The sequence below is a fragment of the Phyllobates terribilis genome, unplaced genomic scaffold (assembly GCF_046119375.1).
Source record: "Phyllobates terribilis strain yellow unplaced genomic scaffold, ASM4611937v1 Scaffold_13__5_contigs__length_258822181, whole genome shotgun sequence".
Taxonomy (NCBI): domain Eukaryota; kingdom Metazoa; phylum Chordata; class Amphibia; order Anura; family Dendrobatidae; genus Phyllobates; species Phyllobates terribilis.
Window position 1 is genome coordinate 3,406,420 of NW_027362773.1, and position 23,758 is coordinate 3,430,177.

At 50.1% G+C, this 23,758-nt stretch overlaps 1 protein-coding gene across 3 annotated transcripts in view; it reads left to right on the forward strand.

The window, feature by feature from the left end:
- Positions 1 to 23,758, forward strand: part of LOC141173657 (dipeptidase 2-like) — a 621,939-nt gene that overhangs the window by 160,239 nt on the left and 437,942 nt on the right. For all 3 annotated transcript variants that reach the window (XM_073657957.1, XM_073657958.1, XM_073657956.1), the window contains exon 3: positions 17,650 to 17,776. In XM_073657957.1, coding sequence (XP_073514058.1) covers positions 17,650 to 17,776 — 127 coding nt within the window. The remainder of the gene's footprint in view (positions 1 to 17,649; positions 17,777 to 23,758) is intronic.

Genomic DNA, 23,758 nt, shown 5'->3' on the forward strand with positions numbered 1-23,758 from the left:
TTGTGTAATGTGAATTGTGTGATACGTTAATGATATTGGTAATGTGTGTTGTTTGACAGTATGGAAAGTAAGAGTTAATGGTTGCGACTAGCCTAGAGTGGGAGGGGAAAAGTTGAAGGGGCAGAGACAGTTCCTGTCAGGACGGTAGAAAGGTCCAGTGTGCATAGAAAGCAGACCTAAGGTCCAATGTGAGTAGTGCTGCATGACATGGGTGTCCCTAACATGAGAGCAGACAGAGACAAAGGCTAGCAAGATCCTAGTGGAAAGTAGAGAAATGACCGAAGGAACAGAATGATCGATCGGGGGGCAGGTCCTGAGTCGAGACACCTAGCAAGACGGATCAGAGTTTAGGCCCAGAGCCTAGACGGGACAGAGACGAAGAGTGCCCCAGGCGGGAGTTCCAGAGCATCAGAGACAGAGAAGATAAGTACATGCCATACTGGCAATATAGTTGCCTAAAGGGGAAAGAAGATGCGGAATCATGGGTTGAGAATAGGACTATTGCTAATTGTTCTGTAGTACTAAGCTGGGCCCTGTTAAAGTAGAGAGAAACAGTAAAGATAGAGAATAAGAGTAACATCCCTGGCGGCATGCTTGCATAGTGCACCACCTCCCACTATGCAAGACTGCAATCTTACCTGTCAGTCCAGCCTGCAAACCGTGCTCCAGTTCATGCTGTGTGCATGTCTCTTGACTGACTGCTTAGGGCGGCGGCCCGGTTACTTCCTGATTCTTATAGCTGCTGTGGGCGCACCCCTAATGCGTCTCCAGCCTATTGCTGTGAGTCACTGGATATTTAAACCCCCTCCACCCAGTAGGAGGTGCCTGAGCAACACTATCATTCAGTGTGCTCCTTGACTCTGAAGTTGCCAGGTCCAGTCCTGCTTCTTGTCTGTTTCCACCATATCTGGGGGCTGCATACCCAGACCTGTTATCTGTGACTTCTAGTCTGTCCCTCCACTCTGGGGGCTATATACCCAGGTTCGTTCTTGTATCTCATTGCAGTAGCAGTTCCTGTCTGAACTGTATCTTAGCCTGTTACCTGTTTGTCTCTATGTCCATACCTTCCTTTTTTCTGCAGTATCTGAACCTTCACCAAACTCCAACTCATTGTCTCTGTACTTCTGTTTGTGAGTTTTGTGTCCACTCGCTACTTCATAAGAAGTACCTTGTGTGTATCTGGTTCTGCTTGTCCCTTTTCCCTTCCTCCGTATCTTCCTGTATTTTCCAGTCTGTTCCATGTGAACAGAGCCCTGTCCTCTCTGCCTTGCCTACCGCACCTGCGGTTTCGCTCCGCTCTGTCTTGCCCACCGCTCCGGCGGTTTCTCTCTGCCCTGACTTGCCCACCACTCCGGCGGCTTCTCTCTGCTCTGCCTTGCTCACCACACCAGTGGTTTCTCTCTGCTCTGCCTTGCCCATCGCTCCTGCGGCTTCTCTCTGCTCTGCCTTGCTTACCGCTCCGGCAGTTTCTCTCTGCTCTGACTTGCCCACCGCTCCGGCGGCTTCCCTCTTCTCTGCCTTACCCACCGCTCCGGCGGCTTCTCTCTGCTGTGACAAGCCCACCGCTCCAGTAGCTTCTCTCTGCTCTGCCTTGCTCACCGCACAAGCAGTTTCTCTCTACTCTGCCTTGTCCACCGCACCTGCAGTTTCTCTCTGCTCTGCCTTGTCCACCGCTCCGGCGGTTCCGCTCCGCTCTGCTCTGCCTTGTCCACCGCACCTGCGGTTTTCGCTCCGCTCTGCTTGCTCACCGCACCAGCAGTTCCTCTCTGCTCTGCCTTGTCCTCCGCTCTGGCGGTTTTGCTTTACTCTGCTTGTCTACCAGCCTGCGCTCCAACCTGCTAGTACCTCCCTGTCTGCACTCCAGCCGTGCTTGCCAGTATCTCCCTGTCTGCATACCAGCTGTGCTTGCCAGTGCCCACCTGTCTGCATACCAGCCGTGCTTGCCAGTGCCCACCTGTCTGCATACCAGCCGTACTTGCCAATACCCACCTGCCTGTATGCCAGTCGAACCTACCTGTTCCTGCATTCCCCGGTGTGGGTCAACAACTGTGACCGGGGTCTGACCTGGAGTTGCACCTGGTCCCTCTGCTCGGTTCCTCCTTGGTCCACGGAGTCGACTAAGCCGCCGTGCGACCTTGGTCGGATCGGGTTGATACTTAGTTAAGCCCCTCCAGGCACTCCTCGGTTCATGGTACAGTGGGATCACTAATTACGCTCACGCCAGTCAATTCCACCAGAGTGCTACCTGATAGCAAACAGAGAGAGACTTTCCTGTGTGCTGTTCCTGGTACTTCACCCACTTCATCTGTTGCTGAGGATGACTTGATAGGAGGAAGCATCCTAGTCACCAAGATGATGAGATCAGTTTTGTTTCCTCTAATGGACAGAAGAGTTAATCCTCTTGAAGAGAAGGATTGGCCTCCAAATTCTCTGCAGAAGACCCTTACAGGCTTGAAGAAGAGGGTGAGTAAAGGGGGCTGGGTACTGTAACATCCCTGGCGGCGTACTTGCATAGTGCACCACCTCCCACTATGCAAGACCGCAATCTTACCTGTCAGTCCAGCCTGCAAACCGTGCTCCAGTTCAGGCTGTGTGCATGTCTCTTGACTGACTGCTTAGGGCAGCGGCCCAGTTACTTCCTAATTCTTATAGCTGCTGTGGGCGCACCCCTAATGCGTCTCCAGCCTATTGCTGAGTCACTGGATATTTAAACCCCCTCCACCCAGTAGGAGGTGCCTGAGCAATGCTATCATTCAGTGTGCTCCTTGACTCTGAAGTTGCCAGGTCCAGTTCTGCTTCTTGTCTGTTTCCGCCATCTCTGGGGGCTGCATACCCAGACCTGTTATCTGTGACTTCTAGTCTGTCCCTCCACTCTGGGGGCTGTATACCAAGGCTTGTTCTTGTATCTCATTGCAGTAGCAGTTCCTGTCTGAACTGTATCTTAGCCTGTTACCTGTTTGTCTCTATGTCCGTACCTTCCCTTTTCCTGCAGTATCTGAACCTTCACCTAACTCCAACTAGTTGTCTGTGTACTTCTGTTTGTGACTTTTGTGTCCACTCGCTACTTCATAGGAAGTACCTTGTGTGTATCTGGTTCTGCTTGTCCCTTTTCCCTTCCTCCGTATCTTCCTGCATTTTCCAGTCTTTTCCATGTAAACAGAGCCCTGTCCTCTCTGCCTTGTCTACTGCACCTGCGGTTTCGCTCCGCTCTGTCTTGCCCACCGCTCCGGCGGCTTCTCTCTGCTCTGCCTTGCTCACCGCACCAGTGGTTTCTCTCTGCTCTGCCTTGCCCACCGCTCTGGCGGCTTCTCTCTGCTCTGCCTTCCTTACCGCTCCGGTGGTTTCTCTCTTCTCTGACTTGCCCACTGCTCCGGCGGTTTCTCTCTGCTCTGACTTGCCCACCACTCTGGCGGCTTCCCTCTGCTCTGCCTTACCCACCGCTCCGGCGGCTTTTCTCTACTCTGACTTGCCCACCGCTCTGGTGGCTTCACTCTGCTCTGCCTTGCTCACCGCACCAGCGGTTTCTCTCTGCTCTTACTTGCCCACCGCTCCGGCGGCTTCTCTCTGTCCTGCCTTGCCCACTGCTCCGGCGGTTCTGCTCTGCTCTGCCTTGTCCACCGCACCTGCGGTTTCTCTCTGCTCTGCCTTGTCCACCGCTCCGGCGGTTCCGCTCCGCTCTGCTCTGCCTTGCCCACCGCACCTGTGGTTTTCGCTCTGCTCTGCTTGCTCAGTGCATCAGCAGTTCCTCTCTGCTCTGCTTTGTCCTCCGCTCCAGCGGTTTTGCTTTACTCTGCTTGTCTACCGCATCTGCGGCTCTGTACCTGTCTCCCAGTCAGTACTGGACCCGATCCAGCCTGCGCTCCAACCTGCTAATACCTCCCTGTCTGCACTCCAGACGTGCTTGCCAGTATCTCCCTGTCTCCATACCAGCCGTGCTTGCCAGTGCCCACCTGTCTCCATACCAGCCGTGCTTGCCAGTGCCCACCTGTCTCCATACCAGCCGTACTTGTCAATACCCACCTGCCTGTATGCCAGTCTAACCTGCCTGCTCCTCCATTCTCCGGTGTGGGTCAACAACTGTGACCGGGGTCTGACCTGGAGTCGCACCTGGTCCCTCTGCTCGGTTCCTCCTTGGTCCACGGAGTCAACTAAGCCGCCGTGCGACCTTGGTCAGATCGGGTTGATACTTAGTTAAGCCCCTCCAGGCACTCCTCGGTTCATGGTACAGTGGGATCACTAATCACGCTCACGCCAGTCAGTCCGGGCGCGAGCGTAACAATAAGCGAGTAAAGAGGAAGGAATTTAAATTGTTTGTGGAAAATGCTCCATATTGTGAAGGAAACATTCATCAAGTTGTATACTCGCTTTCTACTGTATATATTCCCCAAGAAGTTGTGTATTTAACATTTAACAATTATCTTGGACTTGTGGTCCCTTTTATTGAACTATCAAACCTCTGGTCTGGCCAACCAAAGTCATTGGTTACATGCATATACCTCCCAACCTTTAAAGAAGAGAAAGAGGGACAGATCATGTGACACGCGTAGTGGCAAATTTTGGCCACTCCCTTGTCCACACCCCAATTCATGCCCATTTACCATTTCTTTCTCCCCTGGCAGGAGGAGTTGTCAGAGGGGTGCTGGTATTAAGGGGCATTCAGCAGATGGCCCTCATCTCCATTCCTGGTATGTGTAACGGGTCTGGGAGGCGGAACCTCTGAGCTACTATACAAGGGGGCGGTCCTTGTAAGGGAGCGGGTGGCGACCAGGGAAGACGGGCTGGAAGTCTCAGCAGGTGAACGGGACAGTCTCTGAGTGAACGGGACAGTCTCTGAGTGAACGGGCTGGAGGTCACGGCAAGTGACCGAGGCAGTCTCTGGATGAACGGGCTGGTGGTCACGGCAAGCGACCGGGGCAGTCTCTAGATATAGGGTTGGTACGACCTGTGGCGGCTGAAGATAGACGTGAGCTCCCAGGTGAGCAGGCGAGAGTCTCTGGATGAACGGGTGGTCACAGCATGTGACGGCGGAGCCTCCAGGAAGACCAGCAGACAGGCGACAGATGAGCGCTCCCAGGTGAGCGGGCAGAAGTCTCTGGACAGGCGGGTGGTCACAGCACGTGACGGCAGAGCCTCCGGGTAGGCAAGCAGACAGGTAGCAGATGAGCGCTCCCAGGTGAGCGGGCAGGAGTCACTGGACAGGCAGGTGGTCACAGCACATGACGGCGGAGCCTCCAGGTAGGCTAGCAGGCAGGTAGCAGATGTGCGCTCCCAGGTGAGCGGGCAAGCTGGTCCATAGACAGACTGACAGGAGTTGGAAGGCAGACCGTCGGACCTCAGGCAAGCAGGCAGGTAGCTGATGTGCGCTCCCAGGTGAGCGGGCAGGCTGGTCCTTAGACTGACTGACAGGATTAGTAAGGCAGACCGTCGGACCTCAGACTAGCAGGCAGGTAGCAAGTAATCAGGCAGGAATCTGGCAGGTAACTGGCAGGTAACTGGCAACGGGACCTGAGGGCTGAAGCACAGGTGAGACACAGGTGCAAACAACATTGCTCGGGCACCTCCATTTTGGAGGAGGTGCCTTATATATGGTAAAGTCCTCCGGCCATTGGCCGGGGACTCCTTAGGACGGCGCGCGCGGCCCCTTTAAGAGGGAGGGAGAGCGCGCGCGCGCGCCCTAAGCACAGTGGCCGGGAAGGAGCGCGCGCTGCCAGCAGAGCGGGAGAGGGACGCCGGGCACGGAGCAGAGCGGTGAGGGGAACAGCGTCCCTGCCTAGCAGAGGGCAGGGACGCCGGCACTACAGTATGCATGGCTCCCTCATCCCCAATCCTGGTATGCATGGCCCCCTCATCCCCAATCTGGTATGCATAGCCCCCTCATCCCCAATCCTGGTATGCATGGCCCCTTCATCCCCAATCCTGGTATGCATGGCCCCTTCATCCTTAATCCTGGTATGTATCGCCCCCTCATCCTTAATCCTGGTATGCATGGCCCCCCTCAGACCGAATCCTGGTATGCATGGCCCCCTCCAATCCAATCCTGGTATGCTTGCCCCCTTCAGACCCAATCCTGGTATGCATGGCCTCCTCAGACCCAATCCTGGTATGCATAGCCACCTCAGACCCAATCCTGGTATGCATGGCCACCTCAGACCCAATCCTGATATGCATGGCCTCTCTTTGCTGCACACATGAAAAAAATAAACACAAATAAACTCACCTTCCTTCCTCCCCTCTGCTCCAGCGCTGCTCCTGCCTGGCAGAACAGCTGATCTCAGCATCTGAGCAGTGCATGACATCACTGCCATGTGCCCTCAGATGCCTAGGTGAAGTGCGGGGATATTCACTCCTCTCCACGCTGGGACTATGGGCGTGGAGAGGAGTGAAAAGCCATTTTCCTTAGTAAGCGCACACAGCAACAGCTGCTGCTCCGCTATCCTCTGTGCCTGCTGCTAATGAAACTGAATATTCACTCTTCTCCACGCCCATGGGAGTGGAGAAGAATCAATATTCATTCTCTCTAATAGCAGGCACACAGAATTGCGGAGCCGCAGCAGGAAGCCGGTGGTTGCAATTCACAGTGTGCACTATTAAGGAGTTTGAATATTCACTCCTCTCCACCCCCATGTGAGTGAATATGCATTCTCTTTAGCAGTGGGCACATGTGGTAGCTGCAGCTGCCAGCTACCACCTGTGCCCGTTGCTCCACAGCCGGGAGAACAGCTGAGCCATGACAGGACGCGGGACTGAGCCCTCAAAGAGGAACAGTCCCGCCGAAACCGTGACAGTTGGGAGCTCCTCCAAGGGTGTAGCGCCCCCACAGCACGAGCCCACACACCCAGCCAGGACTCCCCCCCCCCCCCAACGCCACATTGCACTGACACTGCAGGAGCCAAGATGACACACAGTGTCACAATGTGGCCACCCTTTCAACCCTCTCCTGTCTGCATCAACTACCCACTATTGTATGATCCTTTTGGCAGCTAATGGCTACTGCAAATAGGAGAGTGGGATGAGAGCTCATTCACACTGGCACTGTGTGCTCTCCACTCCTGCATTGTCAGTGCCTGCAGGGCTGGAGATTCAATTTAGTCAATTAACATAAGAGGAGGTGAGGAGGATTATAATTGAGGGGTGTAATGCTGTACTGAGCCCTTAGCTCTGCTAAGAATACATCGAGGACCCTTCCTTTATATTTGGAAAGCACGTGTTTTTTCTTAAAAGCAAAATGAGTGAAATTTGTACAATAGGTATGAGTTTTATCGGGGCTTAGTCCCTTATATGAATATATAAGTTGTTTAATTGAGTTTTGGAGGTGACAGACTGCCTTTAACAGAATACACAGGGATTGAAATAGATAAAATACAAGTTATGCTAGTTATACGGAATATTTTCAGCTTCTACTGCTCTATAGTATGCTACTATAGATTGAACACAATTTTCAAAGTTATTCTCCTCTGTTAGCCGTTATAAAGTTGCAAAGTGAGTATTGTACATCTGTGCAGCTTTCTACATTGTACTTTATGGCAGTTATGGACACAAATGTATCTTTCACAACTCCCACAAAAGGATAAAATGTTGACATGCAAAGCCACTAGTGTTGAGCAAGCATTAAAATGCTCGGGTGCTCAAAGCTCGGGCCGAGCTCACCGTGATACTCAGGTGCTCGACCCGAGCAACGAGCCCAATGTTAGTCTATGGGAGACCCGAGCATTTTTGCGGCCGCACCCCCAGCAGTCTGTAGACATGGGGATAGCATGGGCATCGCCCCAAGAAGCATTTCTGACCCCCAGGTCACTGCTGTCAACAATGTGGTCAGCGGTATTAAGCCACTTTAACGGGCTCACAATAAAACATTCAAAAACGAAACTGAAACAGTTTTCCTGTGAAATATGTTAAGGAACATCCTTTCCAGGGTAAAGACTTGTGTATAACGTAAAATAAATAACCAAAAACAAAAATACTCCTCCACACCTTGGGCTATGTTCACAAGTAGCATTTTTTATGCGTTTTTGCACTTTTGTATTGCTTTCAACCGTGACAAATGCATTCACCGGGAAATGTCATTTTAACATTTTACAATCTTATCTGGTCATGTGCTGTCTGACACATGCATACAGTGCTGAAAAGACATGGGAACAACATGGGGAAGACCCCTGGAAGCATCTCTGACACCCAGGTCACTGCCTAAAAGTGTGCCCATCAGAAGTGATCCTTGCCGCATCAGAAGATGCAGACTTGCAACTATCCCCGTGCAAGTCCTTGTCCCAGGGCAGTGTTCAATTGTACCTCCCCCATTCCTTGGAATGCAAGCGCAAGTATGCAGCCTGCCACCCACCCACCCACCACCAGGCTGCAATACCATACTGCTAGCTTGCACTAGAAATGGGGCCTTTTAGTTTGGAGGAGGCCGAAGCTGGCCACTACCTCATGGCTGCTTGGCAGCGAGGTATCCATACTCAGTCCCCAGCCGCCCAGCGGCCGGGTGTCCACGCTCGGTCCCCAGCCACCAGGGGGCAGCCGGCTGTCCATACTCGGTCCCCAGCCGCCCCGCGGCCGGGTGTCCACACACGGTCCCCAGCCGCCTGGGGAAGGCCGGGTGTCCATAAACGGTCCCCAACCGCCCCTATTTATCCTTGGAAGTTTCCCCCACACTTTTCTTCGCCCGGCCTGCTTTAGGGCAGCATTGGACGAGCCCACCAGAGAACCAGACTCCTCCGGTGGGCCATGGCTTCTCCATCAGGGGAGTTCAGAGTGCCAAGGTGAGGAGCATGATGATGATGATAGAAGTTAGCATCTGCTTTGTTTTCTTGGAATGCAAGCGTAAGTGTGCAACCTGCCACCCACCCACCCCCAGGCTGCAATACCATGCTGCTAGCTTGCTTGCACATGAAATTGGGCCTTTTAGGCATGTGGAGGCAGAAGCTGACCACCATGTCATGGCTGCGTCAGCGGCCTGGTATCCATACTCAGTCCCCAGCCGCCCAGCGGTCGGGTGTCCACGCTCGGTCCCCAGCCACCAGGGGGCGGCCGGGTGTCCATACTCGGTCCCCAGCCGCCCCGCGGCCGGGTGTCCACACACGGTCCCCAGCCGCCTGGGGACGGTCGGGTGTCCATAAACGGTCCCCAGCCTCCCCTATTTCTCCTTGGAACATCCCCCCATACTTTTCTTAGCCCGGCCTGCTTTAGGGCAGCATTGGACGAGCCCACCAGAGAACCAGACTCCTCCAGTGGGCCCTGGCTTCTCCATCAGGGGAGTTGAGTGCCAAGGTGAGGAGCATGATGATGATGATAGAAGTTAGCATCTGCTTTGTTTTCTTTGAATGCAAGCGCATGTATGTAGTAGCGGCTAGGCCGGAGGTGGTCAGCGTTTTGGCGCATATCCTACCTCCTCCGAGGATTGCTGGATATTTTCCTGCTACTTTCCCAGTTCTATGACTCCCATTAAAACAAAGCTTCAGGTGATGAATGATGGATGAGGTGGTGGCAAAGGAGAAAGAGCAGGAGGAACAGGGACCATTCACATCAATATCAGGCCAGTCAAACACACACGTCTAGTAGGATATATTTCTGTACCAAAAGGAGCGGTACGGCTACACAGTTATAGGGCATGCAGTGAGTGCAATGCCTACCAAAAATTTTGAGGCACTCCAATGCCCCTTGGAAGTGATATGGAGGTCAGAGGGCCTTAACTAAACCGTTTTTTCCATTTATAGCAACTGGGTCTCCTGTGCACTGTTGGCCTAAGCAGTGAATGGAAGGCTTTCCAAAAATTATGAGGAACTGCAATGCCCCTTGAAACAGACGTGGATTACAGCATACTAAAAACCTTCTACCCATTATTGCGTTGAAAAGAAAAAGCTGACTAAAATTAGGAGGAAATGCAATGCCCGTTGGAAGAATGGTGGAGTTCGCAGTGAAATAAAAACACAATATCAATGCCCCTTGAAAAAGTGGTGGAGGTCGCAGTAACTTAACAAGACGGTTTTAATGGCCCTTGGAAGAGAAGTGGAGGTCGCAGTGGAATAAAAAGACAATAACAATGCCCCCGGGAAAAGTGATGGAGGTCGCAGTAGCGTAACAAGAAAAATTAATGCCCCTTGGAAGAGACGTGGAGGTAGTAGTGGAATAAAAAGACAATATCAATGCCACTGGGAAAAGTGATGGAGAACGCAGTAGCTTAACAAGACAGTTTTAATGCCCCTGGGAAAAGTGGTGCAGGTCGCAGTAGCTTAACAAGATGGTTTTAATGCCCCTTGGAAGAATGGTGCTGGTCGCAGTGGAATAAAAAGACAATATCAATGCCCCTTGAAAAAGTGGTGGAGGTCGCAGTAGCTTGTCAAGACGGTTTTAATGCCCCTTGGAAGAATGGTGGAGGTCGCAGTGGAATAAAAAGACAATATCAATGCCCCTTGAAAAAGTGGTGGAGGTCGCAGTAGCTTAACAAGATGGTTTTAATGCCCCTTGGAAGAATGGTAGAGGTCGCAGTGGAATAAAAAGACAATATCAATGCCCCTTGAAAAAGTGGTGGAGGTCGCAGTAGCTTAACAAGACGGTTTTAATGCCCCTTGGAAGAGACGTGTAGGTCGCAGTGGAATAAAAAGGCAATATCAATGCCCCGGGTAAAAGTGGTGGAGGTCGCAGTAGCATAACAAGACGGTTTTAATGTCCCTTGGAGGAGACGTGGAGGTCGCAGTAGCTTAACAAGACGGTTTTAATGCCCCTTGGAAGAGACATGGAGGTCGCTTTGGAATAAAAAGGCAATATCAATGCCCCTGGGAAAAGTGGTGGAGGTCGCAGTAGCTTAACAAGACAGTTTTAATGCCCCTGGGAAAAGTGGCGAAGGTTGCAGTAGCTTAGCAAGACAGTTTTAATGCCCCTTGGAAGAGACGGGAAGGTCGCAGTGGAATAAAAAGACAATATCAATGCCCCTGGGAAAAGTGGTGGAGGTTGCAGTAGCTTAACAAGACAGTTTAAAATGCCCCTGGAAAAAGTGTTGGTGGTCACAGCAGCTTAACAAGACGGTTTTAATGCTCTTTGGAAGAATGGTGGAGGTCTCAGTGGAATAAAAATACAATATCATTCCCTTTGAAAAAGTGGTGGAAGTTGCAGTAGCTTAACAATACAGTTTTAATGCCCCTTGGAAGAATGGTGGAGGTTGCAGTGGAATAAAAAGGCAATATCAATGCCCCTTGAAAAAGTGGTGGAGGTTGCAGTAGCTTAACAAGACAGTTTTAATGCCCCTTGGAAGAAACGTGGAGGTCGCAGTGGAATAAAAAGACAATATCAATGCTCCTGGGAAAAGTGGTGGAGGTCGCAGTAGCTTAACAAGACGGTTTTAATGCCCCTGGGAAAAGTGGCGGAGGTCGCAGTAGCTTAACAAGACAGTTTTAATGCACTTGGGAAAAGTGTTGGAGGTTGCAGTAGCTTAACAAGACGGTTTTAATGCTCTTTGGAAGAATGGTGGAGGTCGCAGTGAAATAAAAATACAATATCAATGCCCCTTGAAAAAGTGGTGGAGGTTGCAGTAGCTTAACAAGATAGTTTTAATGCCCCTTGGAAGAATGGTGGAGGTTGCAGTGGAATAAAAAGACAATATCAATGCCCCTTGAAAAAGTGGTGGAGGGCGCAGTAGCTTAACAAGACGGTTTTAATGCCCCTTGGAAGAATGGTGGAGGTCGCAGTGGAATAAAAAGACAATATCAATGCCCCTTGAAAAAGTGGTGGAGGTCGCAGTAGCTTAACAAGACGGTTATAATGCCCCTTGGAAGAATGGTGGAGGTCGCAGTGGAATAAAAAGACAATATCAATGCCCCTTTAAAAAGTGGTGGAGGTCGCAGTAGCTTAATAAGACAGTTTTAATGCCCCTTGGAAGAATGGTGGAGGTCGCAGTGGAATAAAAAGACAATATCAATGCCCCTTGAAAAAGTGGTGGAGGTCGCAGTAGCTTAATAAGACAGTTTTAATGCCCCTTGGAAAAATGGTTGAGGTCGCAGTGGAATAAAAAGACAATATCAATGCCCCTTGAAAAAGTGGTGGAGGTCGCAGTAGCTTAACAAGATAGTTTCAATGCCCCTTGGAAGAGAAGTGGAGGTCGCAGTAGCTTAACAAGATGGTTTTCATGCCCCTTGGAAGAATGGTGGAGGTCACAGTAGCTTAACAAGATGGTTTTCATGCCCCTTACAAGAGCCATGCAGTACAGCATATTAAAAACATTATTCCCATTATTGGGGAGTGGTTCTCCCATAGTCTTTGCCTGTGCCTTCCAAGCAAAAGCTGCCAAAAATTAAGATGGAGGAACTTGTAATGCTGGCAACACGGACCACGGTCACCATGGTGGTATAGTGGTGGTGGAGTCTGAGGATAAGGAGAAGAGCAAAATACAGCTGAAATGAAGCATATACCCATGTGTGGGTGTGAAGCGGTGCATTGGAATACACCTCCCGAAATAACACAGTGGATTTTACTTTATGTTACTCTGCTGTCATTTGGTGGTGATGAGAAGTCTGGCCCAATCCAGCCCTTGTTCATTTTGATAAGGTTCAGCTTATCAGCATTGTCAGTTGACAGGCGAGTGCGCTTACCAGTTATAATTCCCCCAGCGGCACTTAAAACACGCTCCGATAACACGCTAGCGGCAGGGCAGGCCAGGACCTCCAAGGAGTACAGAGCGAGTTCATTCCAAGTGTCCAGCTTGGATACACAATAATTAAAAGGCACAGAGGAATCACGGAGGACGCTGGTACGGTCAGCGAGGTACTCCCTCACCATCATTTGAAACTTTCCACTCCTTGTAAGAGTACCCCGCGCCTCAGGGCCTGTAAGCTGAGCTGGTCTCAGAAAACTGTCCCAGAATGTTGACAGTGTTCCCCGGCCTCTGTTGGATTGGAGTTGCGTCTCTCTCGCCTGTACGCCTTGGTTGGTCAGCAAACTGTGACCTCTGCCGCTAGCGTGTTCAGATGGGAATTTTTTTAACAGTTCTGCAGCAAGGGCCTTCTGGTACTGCCCCATTTTTGAAGACCTCTCCACCTCAGGAATAAGAGAGTGAAAGTTCTCCTTGTAGCGGGGGTCTAAAAGTGTCACCAACCAGTAATGACTGTCACCCAAAATTTTGCCAATGCGAGGGTCACAGTTAAGGCAGCGTAACATAAAGTCAGCCATGCGTGCCAGATTGGTAACGGGCAAGACTTCCGTGTCCTCACCAAGATGATGACTGACTATGATCTCCTCCTCCTCCTCCTCCTCCCACCTGTCCTAAGGCCACCCACGCTGAACCGACTGTATGACAGTTGTACAGGTAGTACCATCTACAGCGCATGATACCAGCTCCTGTTCTTCCTCCTCCTCCTCTCCCTCATTGTCCCCCAATGCACGTTGGGATGAGATGAGGCTGGGCTGTGTGTAATCGCCCATTATGGGTCCTAGATGCATCTCATCATACTCTGGCTGCAATGCCTCCTCTTTAATTCTCTGCAGAGAACGTTGCAAAAGACAGACAAGTGGGATGCTGATGCTAATCATCTTGGTGGACTCCTCAAAGTTTGTCAGGATGGTACATGTGTCAGACATCCAGGTCCACTCCTGAGGTCTTATTTGTGGAGTCTGACCTGAATATCGACGGCCTTGTTGCAGCTGGTACTCCACAACTGCTCTCTTCTGCTCACAAATCCTTTGCAACATGTGGAGGGTAGAGTTCCAACGTGTGGGGACATCACACACCAGTCGGTGTGACAGAAGCTGCAAACGCTGCTGCAACACAGCAAGAGCGGCGGAAGCTGTAGCCGACTTGCAAAGTACACAGGCGGAGTACTTTGACGAGCAGATCTGGCAACTCGGGGTACGATTTAAGAAACCACTGAACCACGAGGTTAAGCACATGAGACAGGCATGGTATGTGTGTGATCTCGCCTCGCCTCAGAGCCGCCACCAGGTTATGGCCATTGTCACACACAACCATGCCTGGATGTAGGTTCAGCGGTCTCAGCCACAGATCTGCCTGCTCTTTCACAGCTGTCCACAACTCACAAGCAGTGTGACGTTTATCACCTAAGCTTATGAGTTCCAGCACAGCCTGTTGCCGCTTGGCTGAGGCAGTACTGCAGTGCTTCCAGCTTGTAACTGATGTGGTGATATCTGAGATGGAGGCTGAACATGAGGAGGAGGATGATGCGCAGGATCTGTACACTGTGGGGGCAACTCTGACTGACATAGGGCCCGCAATCCTCGGTGTGGGGAGGATGTGTGTCCCAAGGTCCGACTGGGTCCCCACTTCCACTATGTTTACCCAGTGTGCCATCAGGGAGATGTACCGTCCCTGGCCACAAGCACTTGTCCACGTGTCCATTGTCAGGTGGACTCTCCCAGTAACTGCGTTGTTGAGGGCACGGCAGATGTTTTGGGACACGTGCTTGTGTAGTGCGGGGATGGCACACCAGGCAAAATAGTGTGGCTGGGGACTGAGTACCGAGGGATGGCCACCGCCATAAGGTTGCGGAAGGATTCCGTCTCCACCAGCCTAAAAGGCAGCATTTCCATTGCAAGCAGTCTTGAAATGTGCGAATTTAGGACTGTGGCCTGTGGGGCGTTGGCTGCGAATTTGCGCTTTCGTTCAAAGGTCTGGGATATGGACAATTGAACGCTGCGGTGGGACGTGGACGTTGATGCTGTTTATTGAGAAACTGCCATAACAAGTGAAGACTGAGAGGACGGGGCATCTTTGCATGCAGTATGGACAGGGGTTTGCCTTGCACTCACAACAGGGGGTTCTATTACACGCACAACAGCGGAAGAAGCAGTGGTGACACCTGCTGACACTGGTCGTGGACCCTGGGGTTCACCCCAATAAGTCGGGTGCTTTGCTGCCATGTGCCTGATCATGCTGGTGGTGGTCAGGCTGGTAGTTTTGTCACCCCTGCTGATGCTGGCATGACAGGTGGTACAAAAAGCCTTTTTTGGGGTTATCAGCAGAGTCTTTAAAAAAATTCCAGACTCTGGAAAACCTACCGGTTGTACTGGCAATGTCCCTCATGTTGGTGTTACGGGGAACTGTTGCCCGCCTTCTGTGTGCGGCCACCACACTGCTTCTTCCTACCTGTTGGGGTACTCTGCCTCCCTCCCCCTGTGTGCTGCTGGCCTCGCTCTGCATGTCCTCCTGCCACGTTGGGTCAGTTACTAGATCATCCACCATCTCCTCCTCTTCCACTTGCATACCACGATCCTCCTCCTCACTTTGTGGCAATTGTTTCTCGTCATCATCCACCTCTTGTGACAAATTGCCAGCGTCGACTTCCTCTGGCCGTGGCTGTTCAAATATTTGGGCATCGCTACATGGGATCTCCTCTTCCACCACTTCAAGCGGAGCAGGCGAGGGGCACAAATATGGAAATGGACCAGTGAACAGCTCTTCAGAGTGTCCAAGTGTGGGATCACTTGCTGTCTGACGACACTCGGCATGGTGGGAGGAAGGAGCATCAGGGTGAGAAGGAGTATGCGGTCGAGACTCACGGCTACTAAAACTTGACCGTGTGGAAGACAGACCGGAGGTGGTGGTGCCCAGGTAACTGGAAGTATATGTTGTAGCGTGCTTCCCTAGTAATTCGGTCAAGAAGTGGGAGTGAGAAGATGTGGCTGTTGGTTGTGGCACATTTTCACCTTGGCCACAGCCCCGCCCTCTACACGCACCACCACCAGAACGTCCAGTTCCACGTCCCTTGCCACGCGCCTTGCCCATTGTAAATGAAGTAAAATAGCTTACACTCGCACTATCAATGGAAAAAGGGTAATAAAAAGGAGATTAGAACAGTGGAAGAGGAAAACCACAGTTATATTTGTCTGGCCTACACCAGAATCTTTTAAACAGATATATTTGTGACTGAACAGACAGGGAGACACTATTACTGTTTTTTTTACGTAAAACAGGCCAAAAGCTGGATAATACAGAGATTTGAACTGTGGAACTGCAAAACCACAGTTCTAATTTACTGGCGTATACCAGACTTTTTTAAATAGATATATTTGGGGCTGAACAGTCAGCAACACACTCAAACTGTTTTTTTTATGTAAAAAAGACCCAAAAGTGGATAATACAGAGATTTAACCCGTGGAACTGCAAAACCACAGTTATAGTTATGTGGCGTACACCAGACTCTTTTAAACAGATATACTGGTGTCTGACCAGTCAGGGAGACACTATTACTGTTTTTTTATGGCAAAAAATGCCAAAAACAGGATAATACAGAGATTTGACCCGTGGAACTGCAAAACCACAGTTCTATTTTTCTGGCCTACACCAGTCTCTTTTAAACAGATATGTTGGTGTCTGAACAGTCACAGACACACTCTGTGGGGAAAAAATATCAAAAGGTTAATAAGACGGGTATTTTTACAGTCTGACTGAAGAAAAAAAAAATACAGGATTTAGATGAAAAAAATAATAATTTTTCCTGGCCCCTGAGACCTAAGTCAAGCAATTTGACCAACAGGAGCACACAGGACTGTAATGCAGCGTTTGCTGGTACAACCACTGCGTCTCCTATACAGCCTGCCTGCCTGCCTGATATCTGGGATGAATATTAGCCCTGAGAAGGAATGTTTGTTTGATTTGGTAGGCTTTAGAGACCCTACACTACTTATTTTGCACTATATATCTCTCCCTAACTCGGCAGCACTGACCCTACACTGGCTGATCCGGAGCGACTGTGTCCAAGATGGCAGCGCCCGGTTTTAAATACTCGAGGTGACGCTGTGCGGCCAGTCAATCACTGTAATGCCCACAAACAACATGGCTGCGGCATTACAGTGACTGGCTGGCAATCCCTGCATGTTCATTGGCTCTGTAAAGAGCACCAAACGTGCAGGGTGGAGACCCAAGCTCCCGCCCAAGTTACCCGGAAATGCTCGGTGCTCGTCGAACATCCCAAGTAGCGTGATGCTCGGGCGAGTAATGAGCAGAGTCGAGCATGCTCGCTCAGCACTAATTATGTTATATACATTATAAGATAGTGTCGGCATTCAATTGGAAGTTACCAGAAGAATGAACCGGTCACTTCTATTAGCCTCTTCACTGCTTTTGAGGCTTTAAGCTGTTAAAAGAAATTACACAAGATGGAACATATGCACAAGGAAGTAGGTTTGACATTGCTGTTCAAATGTTCATTTTTTGGGGGTCTTTGTTTAGTTCTTTTTCAGGTGGGTTCCAGGCAGAATCTGCCATGAAAAAAACATTATGTGCACATAACTTGAAGTAACTCAACTCGCAAGTGGCCAATTTGTGAAAATCTATTTTATTATAAATTACACATGCACCATCATGTAAAGATTTTCAGAAGTATTGACAAATACAGCATATAAACAAGAATAAATAATGACCATGACCGGCAAGTGGAATACATGAATTCTGATATACCATCTATAGGACTGTACCTCAAAGAGCACATGGGCAAACTGATCCCCATGCGTATCATTGGTTCTCCTACGTCTCCAAATATAGATTTGTACTGTTCCTTCTAATAGCTAGATGTGCCTTTTTTTACACTGGGGTATCTTTTCTGTTACCATTTTAGAAAATAAATCCCTTTCATCAAATGACTTATTTAAGATAATACAACATATTGTCAAAAGTATCTTAATGTTTATTTTCTTTTTCTACTACAGACACAATGACTTTACCCTGCAGATCAGAAGACTACATAATAACCGACTATCAAAAATTAATTTGCGGACTATTAATACTACAAGGACTAACTTGAATAAGCTTAAAACTGGTCATGTTGGAGCTCAGGTACCTAATATTATACAATATTTTAAATGATTACATACAATTTTTATATTAATTACAATAGAAGGAAAAATGACCATTTTCTGTTCAAGGTCTGTACCTGTATGTACAAACTCTAGCATACACACATTGTCTCTTTTACACACCAATTTACTATTTTTTTTTTATTTTAAAATAATTCAAGACCTTTTTATCCCTTTACCCACATAGGACATATCGGTACGTCCTATGTCGACTCCCTGACTTTGATATGCGCTTACATACCGAGCATGCATCTTTCCCGGCCGATGATTGCTGAAGTATTCAGCCGTCTTCTGCCTCGAACAGCCATGGGTGAAGTGGAGCTTTACCCGTGGCTGTTAACATGTTAAATGTGTCCAATCTCTGGCATCTAATGCACGCCGACAGGGGGGCACGTCCAGGGTCGGACTGGGGTGCCTAGGGCCCACCAGGGGAACTGACTCTAGGGGCCCACACTACAGCCCACCTAAACGGTTTTATTACTTGTTATGTTTTTCTATAATGTACTATAATTACATGTTTGGCCGCGCTGTGGAGCACCAAGCGGCAGGACTTTCTTCGAACAGTCATTCCGTACTGCCAGAGTCCCTTTAATGGTAACTTGTCACCTTGAAAAATGCTATTTATCTGCAGATATAGGGGTAATCTGCAGGTAAATAGGATGTAAAGCCTGGTTAGACGGCTTATTGGAAAAGCATTGGCTACACGGAGAAAATTACATTTTATTCTCCCTGCCGCCACTCGCTTCCTGTCATAGAGTCGGTGAAGGTGCTGCAATAACGTCCGGCACCTTGATTGTGACATCTTCCATGGAGGCCAACCTCAGGCTGAGCTTCATTGAATGACTAACATGGCAGCAGCACCTGGCAACTAGTGCTGAGCGAACGTGGTTGGATAAGGTGTGATCCCAGCATGCTCGGGTGTTATCCAAGTATCTTGTAGTGCTCTGCTACTATGCTCGAGTCCTCGGGGTAGCATGTTTTACGGAGGTAGACAGACGCAACACATACAGGAATTGCCGGTTTGTTAGGTAATCCCTGCATGTGTTGCTTCTGTCTATCACCGCAAAACATGCTACCCCGGGGACTCGAGTATATTAGCAGAGCACTACAAGATACTCGGATAACACCCGAGCATGCTGGGATCACACCTTATCCGACCAAACTCACTCAGCACTAGTTGCCAGGTGCAGCTACCATGTTAGTCATTCAATGAAGCTCAGCCTGAGGTTGGGCTCCATGGAAGTGTCACAATCAAGGTGCCGGAAGTTATTGCAGCACGCTCACTTTGTAGTTCGCGGTGACTGTAATGTCTCTTATCCGACCACGCTCCCTCAGCACTACTGGCAACCCATCAGGAACCTGCAACTGCGTCACAGGGGGCTGAAGGGAACAGGTGACTGCATGCACCGGCTATTGTGCTATCTAAATGCCGCTGTCAGTGATTGAAAAGGGCACTTAAATACTCAAAACAGCAGCAATCAAGGCGAGCTCTGATCACTGCTGTTACATGCAGACTCTGGCTATGTAACACAGCCGACATCTGCCCGGTATGGAGCAGGCTCAGCTCCTGAACCCGCTCCATACAAGCACATCCCAATGGTGATAGTTATGACAAGGTTAGCAAATTTCACTTGTCTGTTCCTAAATGTGGAAAGACAAATGGAATTCCCTAACACGTGTGAGCAAGTCCTAATAGATTTAGTAAAGGTGCCTCAAGCATATGAATGTTACTACACACCACAATGCACAGTTACATACACGCATCTTACAAAAATACATATTATTCCAGATACGCAGACGCGCACAAACACGCAGAAGCGCACAAACACATCAGTACATGAATACATCATCTGAACCACCATCATTTGTAATGTCAGGTCAGCCCCATATATCTTTGTATCGCATAAACCTACAACTCCCAGTATGTAATTAACAATAGAGATACTGAGAGTTATCAGTCATCATCAGACTGCGGACCATACAGGAACCACAGTACTGATGAGACACAGGCAGGATCACAAATGAACATTTACATCCAGGTATCTTACCTGAGACGTCTTCTCTGATTAGAGTCGTTCTCTTTCTTTTCGTCTCCATCTTGTCCAGACCCCTTGAGGACTTTTCTCATCCACAGCTCATCTCTGCAGACTTCCATCTTCTCCAGTATTCTGCAGCTCATTCCCACACAATGCCCTTAAAGATAGCAGAGTCATTATAATGCTCCTGAATAAAAATATCTACACTGAGCCCCTGAATAAACCTAACTCTTACAATGCTCCCTGCACAAAACAGGACATACACTCTACCACTCTTATGGTACCTGCTCTCCACACTGTCCTCTCCTTACCATACTGGGCCCCCTGTTCACATTGTCCTCTCACACTGTGTCCCCCCTATACTGCCCAGTCTCTATACTGTGCCCCTTCATCACACTCCCCCTCCTCGGCATACTGTTCCCCCCTTTCTGTGCCCTCACACTGTTTCCCCCATACTGCCGCATCTCCATACCTTCCCCCACACTACCTAGTCTCTGTGCTGTGTCACCTCACACTTTTCTCCCTCCATACTGTCTCTTCACACTATTCCCCCACTCTCCGTACTGTTTCCTCATACATCCCCCTTCTGTTCCCGCACCCATTCCCACACCTCCCCTAGTTATTTCACACATCTCCCCATTCTGTCTCCTAAAATTTCTCTCCCATCTCTCCCCAAATATAATAAATCTTTGGAAGAGCACACAGACATGCAGAAGCGCGCTTACACACACGAAAACAAGCGCACACAGACACATACTAAGGGCTCTTTCACACGTCAGTACATGCGATGACAGTTTCCACACGTACCAGAGACATTGGTACACGCAGACCCATTCAAATGAATGTTTTTACCTGCTGCACCTCCTGCAAAACGTCCCGCACACTGATGACAGCGCTCTTCCCAAGCACCAGGTGCTGAACGCTGCTCTCATCATAGATCACTGCCGGCGCTGCGATCAGCAACAGCAGGGTCAATGATGAGAGTAGTAGTCTACCCCCGCCGTGTTCAACTGTAAAAATAGGAATAAAATATAAAAATCCTTATCCTCACCTCTCCTAAGTGTCACCCGCTGTAATCCGTGCGAGCGCTCATGCCGAGGAGAATGACTCCTGCAGTGAGCGGGCCCCGGAGCTGCGCTCAACAAGGGGTGCCCTGTCAATCACTGAGCACAGCTCCGGGGCCCACTCGCTGCAGGAGTTGTTCTCCTCGGCGTGAGCGCTCGCACGGATTACAGTGGGTGACACTTAGGAGAGGTGAGTATAAGGATTTTTTAATTTTATTCCTATTTTTACAGTTGGACACGGCGGGAGTAGACTACTACTCTCATCATTGACCCTGCTGCTGCTGATCGCAGCATCGGCAGGGATCTATGATGAGGGCAGCACCCAGCTCTTGGGAACAGCGCTAACTGTACATTGATTCCCAAGCGCTGGTATGTGTCACACGGATGACACACAGGTGGACACGGATATCTCCAGTCCCGTAAATATCAGGACATGTGAAAGAGCCCTAATATACACACGCAGATACACATACAGAAATGGGGACACGTACACACGCAGGCAAGCACTCACAGAAATGCACACGCAGTCATGCACATGACTCGCCCCCTGGGCCGTGGGGCACTCGGATCCGGGCAATAGGGAACGATGGGGGTAGTAGTGGCAACCCGGTTCCGTGGCTCAGGGTGGTCAGGCCAGTGGTAGTCCGTTATATTGATTATGTCCGACTACGCCACCCGTGGATTGCGGTTATTAGGAACCGCCGCTGCATGCAGACCGCTGGGGCTGATGAGGTGTGCAGCTATGATAGTGTGACTCCCCACGGAAAGAGTGCGGCCCCAGGGCAGTATAGTGGATGGTGGGAGTGATGGTAGTGCTGGAGGAGCAAGGAGTACACAGACAACAGGTTGCAGTCCAGGGTCTTTACTAACAGGTAAACTGACCCACAAACAGTCCCAGCTAGGAGGGGACCTGGATGTCTGAGAGCAACGGGGAAATTGGCCCTGGTCAGGGTGAGGGTGTAGGCCTACCGTGCTTTCTGTGCTCCTTCTGACTATCTCCTCCTGATAGGATAACAGCCCACATTTCCGAGCTTCCGTGCTTTCTCGCCTGTATGGCCTGCGACGTGGGTTCCTTTCTGCTCCCAGCCTGGTACGGCTTTACTGGTCCCTTCGGTTGTGGCAGGGCCTCCAGGCTTCTTAGGCCAAGGAAAGTACAGTCCCTTGCGAACTGGTTCTCTGCTGGGGGATGTGGAATCCTTCCAGCCTCAGACACCAAAGTCTGGTAAAATGAAGTCTTTTCTCTGCCAAGACAGGCTCTCTTTGCCTCTTGTCTCTGGCTGGTGGCTCTCTCCTACTGCCACACTTCCTCTTAGGTGCAATCAACTTTCTGTCCCTGCTCCACTCTGGGACACGTCTCAAAGCTGAGACAGGCAATCCAGTTCTCTCTAACCCTGTCCCCAGTACCAGCTTTTATATGGGCAGCCAGCTCCCCCTACTGGCCTGAGACAGGAGGCATTGCATGCTAATGTTCCCCTGACCAGAGAACCTCCCCCCTGCTCTCAGACACAGCTTTATTACACTTGTGGCATCCAGGTAGGGTGACACACACAGACACACTCAGACAATCACACACAAAAATGCAGACATGCAGGGAAGCACGCACACACGTGTGAAGACACATATACACATGTAGACATGCAGGCACTCAAATACATATACACACACTCATGCAGGCATATACACACACACTGTACACACACAGCCATATACACAAACTGTACACACATGCAGGCATATACACACACACACGCAAGCATATATACACACGCATCGCAGGCATATACACACACTGTACACACAGGCATACACACACACACACACACTACACACACAGGCATTTACAAACACACTGTACACACACACACGCAGGCATATACACGCACGCACCGCAGGCATATACACACATGCACTGCAGGCATATACACGCACCAGCAGGCATATACACACACACAGGCATATGACTCACCCATAAAAACGTTATTGAATATTTGGCACGTTGCTCTTGACATGAAATTGAAGCAGTGAGAGCTGTAGGCCTGCAGCCTTGTTTCCAATTCCAGGCCAGGCCAGATTGGAGAGTTGAACTGTAGAGTGCTGCAGGTCACCGTACACATATTCAGCCCCGGAACCGGTATAAAAAAAGCCCAGAGTCAGAGCAGGAGAGAAGGGGGCGGTGCCACCACCCGGGAGCCAGTATTACTACAGGGGAGCAGGCCAGGGCTGATATGGAGCCAGGATGGGTGTAGGCCTACCGTGCTTTCTGCGCTCCTTCTGACTATCTCCTCCTGATAGGATAACAGCCCACGTTTCCGAGCTTCCGTGCTTTCTCGCCTGTATGGCCTGCGACGTGGGTTCCTTTCTGCTCCCAGCCTGGTACGGCTTTACTGGTCCCTTCGGTTGTGGCAGGGCCTCCAGGCTTCTTAGGCCAAGGAAAGTACAGTCCCTTGTGAACTGGTTCTCTGCTGGGGGATGTGGAATCCTTCCAGCCTCAGACACCAAAGTCTGGTAAAATGAAGTCTTTTCTCTGCCAAGACAGGCTCTCTTCGCCTCTTGTCTCTGGCTGGTGGCTCTCTCCTACTGCCACACTTCCTCTTAGGTGCAATCAACTTTCTGTCCCTGCTCCACTCTGGGACACGTCTCAAAGCTGAGACAGGCAATCCAGTTCTCTCTAACCCTGTCCCCAGTACCAGCTTTTATAGGGGCAGCCAGCTCCCCCTACTGGCCTGAGACAGGAGGCATTGCATGCTAATGTTCCCCTGACCAGAGAACCTCCCCCCTGCTCTCAGACACAGCTTTATTACACTTGTGGCATCCAGGTAGGGTGACACATTCCCCCCTAGTGAAATTTAGTACTCCGGGACT